Source organism: Melanerpes formicivorus, unplaced genomic scaffold, assembly GCF_026170545.1.
Source record: "Melanerpes formicivorus ecotype bairdi unplaced genomic scaffold, bMelFor1.0.p_v2 SCAF_47, whole genome shotgun sequence".
Classification (NCBI taxonomy): Eukaryota; Metazoa; Chordata; class Aves; order Piciformes; family Picidae; genus Melanerpes; species Melanerpes formicivorus.
In genome coordinates this window covers 262,543-272,920 of record NW_027142399.1, presented here as the reverse complement: position 1 = coordinate 272,920, position 10,378 = coordinate 262,543, and the positions used below count along the sequence as shown (strand labels likewise).

Here is a 10,378-nt window from a genome sequence, read left to right as displayed (position 1 = left end):
TCCTTTCCCTTCCCTTTTCCCCATCCCTTCCCAGGCAGCGCTGGGCAGCAGGGCAGCTCAATGTGCCACACATCCTTATTAAAGTATTTTATTGGGTACCCCCAGGACTGAATGTCTGGGAACAGGGCAGGGAGAGTCTCACCGATCAGGTCCATTCTCAGAGGCCCTAGCAAAGGCTCCACTTCCCCCCATGAGGTTTCATCACACACAGAACAAGAAGGGGTTTCTCTTCACTAACAGAGAATTTCCACACTTAGAACCTGTGCAGGCACTCCAGGTCCACCCTGCCTTCGTGAGCGGCACTGCTAGAACGCAGCACTAGCTCCGAGGAGATGAGGACCACATCTCCCAGCTCAGCACCAAGCCCTTGGGGACAACAGCCAAGGCTCTAGCGCAGGGTCACAGCCAGGCGCTGCTTTATCTCGTCCCGCAGCAGCAGCTGCATCTCTGCCACCTGCTGGCAGCTCAGGGCCTTGTCACAGGACTGGAAGGTCAGCCTGTAGCAGAGGCTCTTCCGACCAGTCTCTGGCTGCTGGAAGCTGTCCAGCAACTGGATGGACACAACCATTTCACCTGACACCTGCCTGGCAATGGTGTGAAAAGCGACTTCATCAAACTGCTCCCCGTCAGGAAGCCAAAAGCTGACATCATGCACATAGGAAGGTGGATATAAAGAAAAGCTCTTGAAAAGCCTTAGCTCTCCTCTAGGAAACTGATGGAGGAAGCGTGTGTCTGATGTCCAGAGCATCCTCCAGTCAGCTATGCCACAGATCAGCATGGCTAGGAGGTCAAGGTTCAACGAAGCACAGACAACAACCAACTCACTGCTTACTAGCTGACAATGATCTGTTCTTATAACTCCCACACAGGAGCCTGAAGTCTCTACCCCCACACAAATGAAGTACTCAGTTTTGCTAAGCTGAGATTCAAAAGCAGCAAAGTCCCTCAGCTCAGCTGTTTCAAAGCTTGTTGCTTCCTCCAGACTGATCTTCAGTTTCAAGCTGGAAAGAGTCTGGTGAAGAGCCCGTAGGCTTGACTGAATGTTCTTTGCCAACATCTGGACACAGCTGTTCTCTGTACCCCTGCTAACTGCACATACAAAAACCATCTCATGAAAAACAGGCATGGAGTAAGGAGTGATAAGACACTTCCTGAAAACAGGGCCAGAAAGGACATGAAGTGTCCCTGGTGGAGAGGCTCCTCTTTGAATTACTGCCTGAGCATGAGGCAGAAGGGAAGGTCTAAGACAAAACTGGTTTGCAGTGTGGTGTCCCTCTTGTACCTTCACCCAGCCATTCTTATCTCTGTCCCTGCAAAAATCAACATTTGCCTGTCCATTAGGCATTTCTTCAGTGCTTGGAGTCTCCTCTGGGCTCAGAGTGATCCAAAAGACATTTGAGGGACAAACACCATTGAGGTGGCCTTGATGGAGCAGAGGAAGGCAGCAGTCAATGTCCTGTAACGGAAAGGCTTCGCTGAGCTCTGCCGTGAGCTTCTCCTTTATTGTCCGTACTGGATGGCTTGAATTTAGCTCCAGGAAACCCCTGTGAAAAACAGAAGTGCAAATTGCAGACACCACTGAACAGATTTCCCTGCAATGCCTTCCTGTGGTCGTCATTGGAGTGTAGCAGTTTAGCCAAAGAAGTCACAGATCACAGAATCACCAAGGTTGGAAGAGACCTCAAGGATCATCAAGTCCAAGCTGTCACCCATAGACCTCATGACTAAACCATGGCTCCAAGTGCCACATCCAATCCCCTCTTGAACACCTCCAGGGATGGGGACTCCACCACCTCCCTGGGCAGCACATCCCAGTGGCTAACAACTCTCTCTGGGAAGAACTTTCTCCTTACCTCCAGCCCAAACTTCCCCTGGCACAGCTTGAGACTGTGCCCTCTTGTTCTGGTGCTGCTTGCCTGGGAGAAGAGACCAACCCCCTCCTGGCTACAACCTCCCTTCAGGTAGTTGTAGAGAGCAATGAGGTCTGCCCTGAGCCTCCTCTTCTCCAGGCTAAGCAACCCCAGCTCCCTCAGCCTCTCCTCACAGGCCTGTGCTCCAGACCCCTCCCCAGCCTTGTTGCCCTTCTCTGGACACCTTCAAGTGTCACAATGTCCTTCTCAAACTGAGGGGCCCAGAACTGGACACAGGACTCAAGGTGTGGCCTAACCAGTGCTGAGTACAGGGGCACAATGACCTCCCTGCTCCTCCTGGCCACACTTTTCTTGGTGAATGCCAGGATGCCATTGGCCTTCTTGCCCATGATCTTCAGAGGTCCCTTCCAACCCCTACCATTCTGTGATTCTGTGAGGTGTACTTCTGCTGGTAGAACAGGAATGGGACTTAACAGTATCAGCATGGCTATTTTTACTCAGCACAGGCATCACCACACTGCAGAAATGGATTAAATTATGCTAGCCCTGGATAGTCTCCAAAGTATGCAGCAGTTCATCTAAAAAGCTCACCAGTTTTTATCCTACCCAGCCTTAACAGGACACCAAGGCAGCTCCTGAATTCCTTCCCCAGCACAGTACAAAGCAGATTCCAACTTACCTCTTCACTTTATCCACAAGCACTTGGGGTACTTGAAAAGAAACTTTCCTTCCCTCCAGCTCTAGCTCACAGCTCACAGGCTTGAAACATGGCAGTGGAGTGCTCCGTGTGAAGATGTGGTTCAAAGCACCCTTGACACAGAAAGATTTATCCTGGCTCCTGACAATACACAAAAGCAAAGCCCTTGATTATTTCTTGTGTTTTACTGTTTCACAAGGAAGGACTACTTGAGACCTCACCTGGAGTATTGTGTCCACCTCTGGACACAGCGACAGGCACTGCAGGAGCATGAATATCAGCTCTGTAGCTTTGCCTCATGGTGCTTACCTGTAGCCTGTACACTGATATCCATGGATAGTTTCTGCTTCAAAAGGATGAACATTACTCAGGATAAATCCAGCTCCTGCTGCCACAGCCACTACTTGCCAGCTGTTGTGCCATTCCCTCCTAGGCTGATCAGCAGGTGTCCCACCTTGCCCATTGCAAAGAGCCACGTGGACTTCTCCTTCCTCTGTCAGCACTTCTGCAGAGCTGGAAGGGACAAGAAAGAAAAAGAGATCTTATAATGCCAGAAGATCACCTGCAGCACAGCAAGGAACCTGAGCCATGCAGTCAGGCAGCACAGAGCCACTCCTGCTTTAACTCACCTGCGGAAGAAGCCTGCGAGCAGCTCTCTGTTCTTCACCACCCCAGCCTTCCTCCCACAGTGAGGGAAGTTGAAATAAATGCAATCAAATTCTCTTTTCTCTGCTGGAAAATACTCCTTCAGCTTGGTGCAGTCCACAGAAAACAAAACTTCTGCTCCTGCGAAAGGCAAAATCAATGTTTATTGTTACGAGGATTTTAAGCAAAGGTAGCAGTTGAAGTCCTTTAGTCCATGTCAAAGCCTAGCAGAGCTGGGCATCTTCCCACTCAAGGGCACCATGCAACACCAGAAAGCTTCCTCTGCTCTCTTGCAGAGGCTGCTGTCTGCTACCTGGCCACTTGTTCCAGTGCCATTTCAGTCTGATTAGATTTTGGGGTACTTAGAGAATGGTTTGGGTTGGATGAGACCTTCAAGACCATCCAGTTCCAACCCCCCTGTACCTGGCCTTGAACACAGGGGGCAGGCATCCACGACCTCCCTGGGCCGATAATAGCTGATTTCGCCTCTTGAACGGTTCCCATTCCTCCGAGATGCCCGCGGTGGTGAAGGGCTCCCAAGCGGCCGGGCAAGTCCCACGGAGGCACCGCAGTGTCAGGTCCCCGGTTTAACGGAGGCAAGCATCTCTTACAGCTAATCGCCCAGCACCAGCCACACCTCCCCTCTCCCCTTCCTAGCCCTCGGTGGCCGTGCCCGGGGGGGCTCCACTGCCGCCCTGCCTCGGCTGCCCAGCCCAGCCGGCGGCGCCTACCTCCTTCCCGCAGCCGGCGGATGTTCTCCGCGGCTCCCCCCCGCCCGGACACCTCCTCTTCGCTCTCGTAGCAAGTGGCCAGCACGCAGGTCCCCGCGACCCCGCAGAGGGAGGCAGCGAAGGAGAAGTTGCCCTCCCCGAGCAGCAGCACTCTGCGCACCGCCGCCATCGGCGCGGCGGCTGCGGGCGCCGCTTCATGACGTCCCCGCCGGCCGCTACCGGCTTCAGCGCCTCTTGGTGGCGGCTGGGAGGCTCCCTTGGGTCGGCTGCCAGAGCGGCTTCCTCCCTTCGGTCCGCCCCGGAGCTTTGCCGGCAGCCGCTGCGCTCTCGGAGCCGCTGCGCAAGGAGCTGCCGGCGGCGCCGGCGAGGGCAGGAGCGGAAACTGACCAGCGGCGGCAGGCTGAGCATTGCTCTCTGTGTGTGCCCTCAGCTGCTGCACAGAGCAAGGGCAGTGCCTCAGAGTCACACAGCGGAAGGTTTAAAATGGGACAAGGCAAGCTCAGCCATTGCAAGGCAGCTCTAAGGTTCCCCCGCCCCGGAGCCTTCTCTTTTCCAGGCTGAACAACCCCAGCTCCCTCAGCCTGTCCTCAGAGCAGGGGTGCTCCAGCCCTGGATAAATACATTTTCAGCGTTTTTTTACTTATATTTAGCCAGGCTAAATGTGAGAGTTTCTTTTTTTCCCCCCAGTACACTCACAGCTTGAAACAAATTTCTCTTCAGATGGCAACAAAGGGAAGGCATCAGGGGATAAAAAGGATGTACACAGAAATGAAGCCTAGTCTGCTGGGTTTGGAGAGCAGGTTCTGAAGGACATTTGTGCTTAGAGATGACAGAATTGGTTTCTGTCATTTTCTTCTTGTTGAGTCGTGCTCCTGTGCCACCCCAGAACAGGTATTTCAGGTCATGCAGGGAGTGGTATTTTGCATTTCAAGCGTTCTTGCCCAGCTAACCTCATTGTATTTCACTCAAAAATGCCAGTTTCTTGCCTCTGGGCAGCCTGTGCCGGTGTCTCACCTCCCCAGCTTGGTTGCCCTTCTCTGGACACCCTCCAGCAACTCAACATCTTTCCTAAACTGAGGGGCCCAGAACCGGACACAGGACTCAAAGTGTGGCCTAACCAGTGCTGAGTAGTGTGATGTGCACCCTGAAAGCAGGACACTGTTCTCCTCTCTGTTGACTGCAGCTCTGCAGTTTCCATCTGCAGCTGCTCTGGACTGGCTGCAGCCCTTGGATGCCTCCCCACGACGTGAGTCATTCTAGAGATTGAGGATACAGACGTCTGCCATTCAGTTCTTATCTAATCCCCACACTCTTGAGTGGGTTTCAGTTATCATGAAGTTGTTTTGCCAGTCTGATCTCCCCTGGAGAAGCCTTTTCTGTTGCTTGTGAAACACTCTGAAATCCTCTAGCAACAACCAAGGGAGAAGCTCATGCAATAAGATGTTTGCAAAACATCAGAGGAGGGGAGTGAAACTAGCAAAGTGTTTGTGAACAAGACAACAAGCTGCCCTGGACACACCTGAAGCTGCCCTGGACACACCTGAAGCAGTCCTGGACACACCTGAAGCTGCCCTGGACACACCTGAAGCAGTCCTGGACATACCTGAAGCTGCCCTGGACACACCTGAAGCAGTCCTGGACACACCTGAAGCTGTCCTTGACACATCTGAAGCAGTCCTGGACAAACCTGAAGCCATCCTGGACACACCTGAAGCTGTCCTGGACACATCTGAAGCCATCCTGGACACACCTACCACACCAGCTGCATGCAAGAATGATACCAAGAATGTCTCCTTGCACAACAACCTTCTGCATCTCTCTTGACCCAACACTTCCCTTGGCCCTCAGCACTCCAAACCAAACCACTCCAAACCAAACCCACCCAAACCCACCCAAACCCAACCAAACCAAACCAAACCAATATACAGATTGCTTATTCATGTTTTATTTGTGAGTGAAGTTCCTCAGCATAAATAATGAGAGGAGCCATTCAGCATGGCTGGCATCTGCTGGAAAGTGCCCTCGAATGGCCTCCTCCCCCCTCCCCCAGGGTGGCTTTAAGTAGCAGCTACTTCCTTTGGGCTGCGGCAATGGCAGGCTTCTCCTCCCGGGTGATGGGGATGGTGCGCTCGGGGAGGTCGCTTTGTTTCCTCGGTGCACTCACAGTCAGGACACCATCCAGGGAGAGGGATGAGGTTATGGTCACTGGGTCCACGTCATCTGGGATCCTGTATTTCCTGCTGAACTCCCTGGCAATAAAGCCGTGCTCATCCTTCAAAGGGAGAAGAGAAGGCACAGCCCCGGTTAGAAATCTTCGCTCCGTTCCCTCTTGCAGACGCTGGGGGGCTGGGAAGCTCCAGCTCTCAAATCCAAACTGCTCACAGAGTTAGGAGTTTGGATTATGAGATGCCCTTGCTAAAGAGCCAGGACTGGGCAAAGTGAGACACTGCCCTTTCCTGGCTGCAGGTGCCCGAAGGCATCCTCTTTACAGGAGGAGTCTTTATGTTCCAGCTCTTGTGCCAGCCAGAGCCTGGCTTCACTGCACAGCGGTGTGCTGGTGCTCAGAGATTTGTAGATTCATAGAGTGGGTTGGGTTGGAAGAGACCCTAAAGATCACCCAGTGCCAACCCTCTGCAGCCTCCCACCAGCCCAGCTTGCTCAAGGCCTCATCTCACCTGGCCCTGAACACCTCCAGGGAGGGCACGTCCACAGCCTCCCTGAGCAACCTGTGCCAGTGCCTCCCCACCCTCACTGTCAAGAATTTCCTCCTCATCTCCAGTCTAAATCTGCCCTCCTCAAGCTTCAATCCATTCCCTTTCCTCCTAGCACTACAAGCCCTTGTCAAGCCACTTCTAAGATGCAGCAGTTGGACCTACATCTGATGCCAACCACTCCTGCTCCTGAGAGCCTCCAGAGCTCTGCTAACAGTGAGCTGACCTCTGCTATAGTGTTTGGTTATTTTCTTAGCCCAAACCAAACCTATTTGCAGAAGCTGTGTCAGGATTACAGGCTCCCAACAGCCACAAGCAATGCTGCATTTCCTGACTGACAGATCTGTGCTCCCAGAAGCTCTCAGAGCTGACAGTTTCAGGGACAGAGCTACTTTAACATGCAGATTTGGTTCCTTCTGCCAAGTAGGAGGGGGTGGAGGTGGGGACAGGCAAGCTCTGTTCCATATAGCTTTGGACAGGGCTTGTGAAGGCTCTGAGGTGACCTTCTTGTGGCCTTCCAGTGTCTGAAGGGGGCTACAAGAAAGCTGGGGAGGGACTTTTGAGGGTGTCAGGGAGTGATAGGACTGGGGGGGGGGGGGGGGTGTGGAGCAAAACTAGAAGTAGGGAGATTGAGATTGGATGTGAGGAAGAAGTTCTTCCCCATGAGGGTGGTGAGAGCCTGGCACAGATTGCCCAAGGAGGTGGTGGCAGCCTCATGCCTGGAGGTGTTTGCAGCCAGGCTGGATGTGGCTGTGAGCAACCTGCTGTGGTGTGAGGTGTCCCTGCCCATGGCAGGGGGGTTGGAGCTGGCTGATCCTTGAGATCCCTTCCAACCCTAAGAGTTCTATGATTCTATGGTAACAGAACAGGGCAATGCTCTGATTCATGATCTGGTTTAAGCATTCCAGTTCATTGCCAGATTTTTGAATGCCTCCCTGAACTTCTGGCCTGATCTCAGAGAGAAGGAGCCCCAGAAATGGCCACTTTGAAGGTGATTTGACCAGCTCGGTTCTCACTCGGTGTAACATCAGCAATAAATCTCCAGCCTGTTGCTGCCCAGCCTGGGTTCAGCTGGGGGGCAAAGGCAGGGTGGGTTGGGGGTTCCACAGAGCCTCTTCCAGGAGGACTGGTTGACAACAAAGCATTAGAAGCATTCGAGAGGAGCGCAGGAGGGGATTGGTTTGCAGTCTCCTTGTTCCCCCAGCGACTCTAGCAGGTAAAGCAGCAGTACCTGGCGCTCCTCGTGTTTCCCATGGATTTCTATCATGTCCCCAAGCACCTTCACTTTGAGCTCCTCAGGGGAGAAATGCTTCACATCGAGGTTCACAGAAAATTTGTCCTTCTCCAGCCTCATCTGCAAAAGAAGGAAGTGAGCTCAGGGAAGAGCAGGTGAGGGGTCGAGCTTAAACAGGCTCCCAGGAGAGAGCGTGTCAAGGCTCCAGCTGGAATCCACACACACACTGCCTGCTCTTCCGTCTCTCCTGGGACCCTGATCTGCCTGGCTTTGTCCCTTGATGACCTATTATGTGCACTTCCATCACTGCAGTATCTAAACTCCCTCGATCCCATGGGAGAGATGTTCTCCTTGGAAGTGAGGAAGAGCTTCTCTTCCTCTGCATTGCTGAGCTCTGACTTTCCAGTGGTGGTGCAGGCTTTGCATCCAGTGCTCTTTGCAGAATGTCTGGAGGATTCCAGTCCCTGTGGCTGTGTTTTGCAAGGCCTTTCAAGCAAAAGAAACCTCAAACTGTTCAGGCTTCCAGGCTTTCCCCTGCACCTCCCTTGATTAGCAAGCAAACTAATGAAGGTGTCACTGTGAGCAGCACTGCCTCACTGCTCCCCTCCCTTATCTGAGCAGAAGGACTCCTGAGGCCCCTGCTGCTCATCTCAACTCCTCCCCTGCTCTTGTGCACTTTATCACCTCTAACAAATGCTGCTCCTTGCTGCTTCCTGAGATTGGATTTACTCTTTCCTTGGCCTGTTTTGGACACATTGGTGGGACTGTGTGAGCTGGCTGGCTCTGTCTTCCTGCTGCACCCATGGGCAGAGCCTCCTGGAGCTCTACTCTGGGATGTGGAGGCAGCCTCTGTGCCAGCTCCAGGCTTACTGCTTTTCACAGTTTGGCCTGGGAGGCTAAGGGTTTCTTCCTCCAAGATTACTGATGAAGATTTCTTCACTGAGATCTCCAGGTGTTATCTATGGTGTTTATTATGGCTGCTTCAGTGGACACCCAGGCTCTGGTCACTAAAGCAAGGGAAATACTATGCAAAGATTGAAAAAAACAAGATAATTACTTTCCTCTCTTCTTTTTTGAGGGCTTAGAATAGCTCTACAAGTTAGTGGCAAGCAAGGCAGTTGGCCTTTTTTCTTCCCCCTCAGCGGCCATGAGTTCCCACACTGCCTGACATGAGGATCTGGCTCCCCCTGCCCACTGCTCCTGGGCTGTTTACTTCTCAGGAGAGAGCTTTGCCCAGCAGTCAGGGAAATCAGGCTTCCTCCTTTCTCTCATCAGCTCTCCCAGCCCTTTGCCATGCACACTCAGCTCGGTTTGCCTCTGCTCCCAACACCATGGCAATACTTGCCCTCACTCAGCTGACCATGCAGAGGCTCTTGCCTGATGCAGTGGAGCAGAGGCACAAGCACAGCAGCCTCTTCCCCAGCCTTGTCCTAACCACCACCTCCAAGCAGCTTCCAAGCTCTCAGCTCGCACAGGTCTCCTGCTCCAGCCCCATCAGGCTGTGCCCCCAGCAGCAAGGAAGAGCATGAAGAAGGGAAGATTACCTCAGAGAGTCCTGCCTCCAGCCAGCTGGGCATCCGAAAGATGGGGGATCTCATCAGGAAGGGGCTGAAGCTGGGGGAGGCAGGGAGCAGCTCTGACTCCTGCAGATGCTCGCCAAAGATCTGGTCAAAGATGCGACTCGGTGCCAGCCAGGACAGGAAGGGTCTGCGGATGAGGGGGTTGTGAATGGTGATATCCATGGGAGTGCTCTGGAGGAGCCTGGCAAGCCACTGCTGCAGTGCTGTGCCAGGGGCGCCAGGCAGCTTTATACCCGTGCAGCTGGCCTGGCCTTCCCCCCTCCCAGGCCTCTTGAACAGTGGTGTCAGGGATTTTATTGTCCCACTCCTGGGCTGGTCCCTTCGGCAGTGCCCAGTAGCTGTCTGGGGGATTTGATCAGGCTGCTGAGGAGGAGGGGGAAGGGGAGAAGAAGAAAAGGAGCCTAATGGGGCAGCAAGAAGCCAAAGTGCCCAGCTGCCCGCCCTGCTGCCCACGTGCTGTTTATCTGCAGAGTCCCAGGCAGGCCTGGGGGATGTTGCCAGCTGCTTTGGATGCCAGCAGGATCAATGCAGCTCCTATCTTTGGCTCACAGGGAAAATGACAAGGGGCTGTTGTTCTCACTGCCAGCACCCTGACTTCAGCTCCCCATATTACCCCCTGGTCTGGGAAGAGCTCTGGCTCATCCTAGCAAAGGAAGTCAGAGGCCAGTTTTAGCCAGAGAGCAGGAAAAGCTCTCAGGAGGTCTCTGCTGAGGTGCCCCTGGCGGTGCAGCTCTCTGCAGCCCGGCGAGCCCCGGTGCCCCGCTGCACACCCACGGGGGTTGTGCAGATGCAGGGTGGCTTTCTCCACAGTGCTTCAGCACAGCACCTCTGGTCCTTTACTCACTGCAGAAACCACTTTGCTGGAGAGAGAGCACAGGAGTCTGACGTTCTGTGACCTCAGAGGACTCC

The 10,378-nt window shown here is 53.6% G+C and overlaps 2 protein-coding genes across 2 annotated transcripts; both read right to left on the bottom strand.

Moving 5' to 3' along the window:
• Nucleotides 1–79: 79 nt before the first annotated feature.
• On the bottom strand, nt 80–4,113 carry FDXACB1 (ferredoxin-fold anticodon binding domain containing 1). Its single transcript, XM_068159904.1, has 5 exons — nt 3,945–4,113; nt 3,198–3,354; nt 2,878–3,081; nt 2,551–2,709; nt 80–1,544 (listed from the first exon to the last, which is right to left on the bottom strand). Exons 1-5 carry the CDS (start codon nt 4,111–4,113, stop codon nt 389–391), a joined length of 1,845 nt encoding a protein of 614 aa, XP_068016005.1. The 3' UTR covers nt 80–388.
• Nucleotides 4,114–5,874: 1,761 nt separating this feature from the next.
• CRYAB (crystallin alpha B) lies at nt 5,875–9,826 on the bottom strand. Its single transcript, XM_068159902.1, has 3 exons — nt 9,434–9,826; nt 7,887–8,009; nt 5,875–6,216 (listed from the first exon to the last, which is right to left on the bottom strand). Exons 1-3 carry the CDS (start codon nt 9,629–9,631, stop codon nt 6,013–6,015), a joined length of 525 nt encoding a protein of 174 aa, XP_068016003.1. The 5' UTR covers nt 9,632–9,826; the 3' UTR covers nt 5,875–6,012.
• Between the last annotated feature and the right edge of the window lie 552 nt (nt 9,827–10,378).

Excerpts from the sequence above, each read along its gene's own strand:
- FDXACB1 (XM_068159904.1), bottom strand. The coding sequence starts at position 4,113 with ATGGCGGCGGTGCGCAGAGTGCTGCTGCTCGGGGAGGGCAACTTCTCC. Across the intron at positions 3,355-3,944 it reads CCGCCGGCTGCGGGAAGGAG|GAGCAGAAGTTTTGTTTTCT; the intron begins GTAGGCGCCGCC and ends TGCCTTTCGCAG. Across the intron at positions 3,082-3,197 it reads CTCGCAGGCTTCTTCCGCAG|CTCTGCAGAAGTGCTGACAG; the intron begins GTGAGTTAAAGC and ends TGTCCCTTCCAG.
- CRYAB (XM_068159902.1), bottom strand. The coding sequence starts at position 9,631 with ATGGATATCACCATTCACAACCCCCTCATCCGCAGACCCTTCCTGTCC. Across the intron at positions 8,010-9,433 it reads TGGAGGCAGGACTCTCTGAG|ATGAGGCTGGAGAAGGACAA; the intron begins GTAATCTTCCCT and ends CTTCTTTTGCAG. Across the intron at positions 6,217-7,886 it reads GGAAACACGAGGAGCGCCAG|GATGAGCACGGCTTTATTGC; the intron begins GTACTGCTGCTT and ends CTCCCTTTGAAG.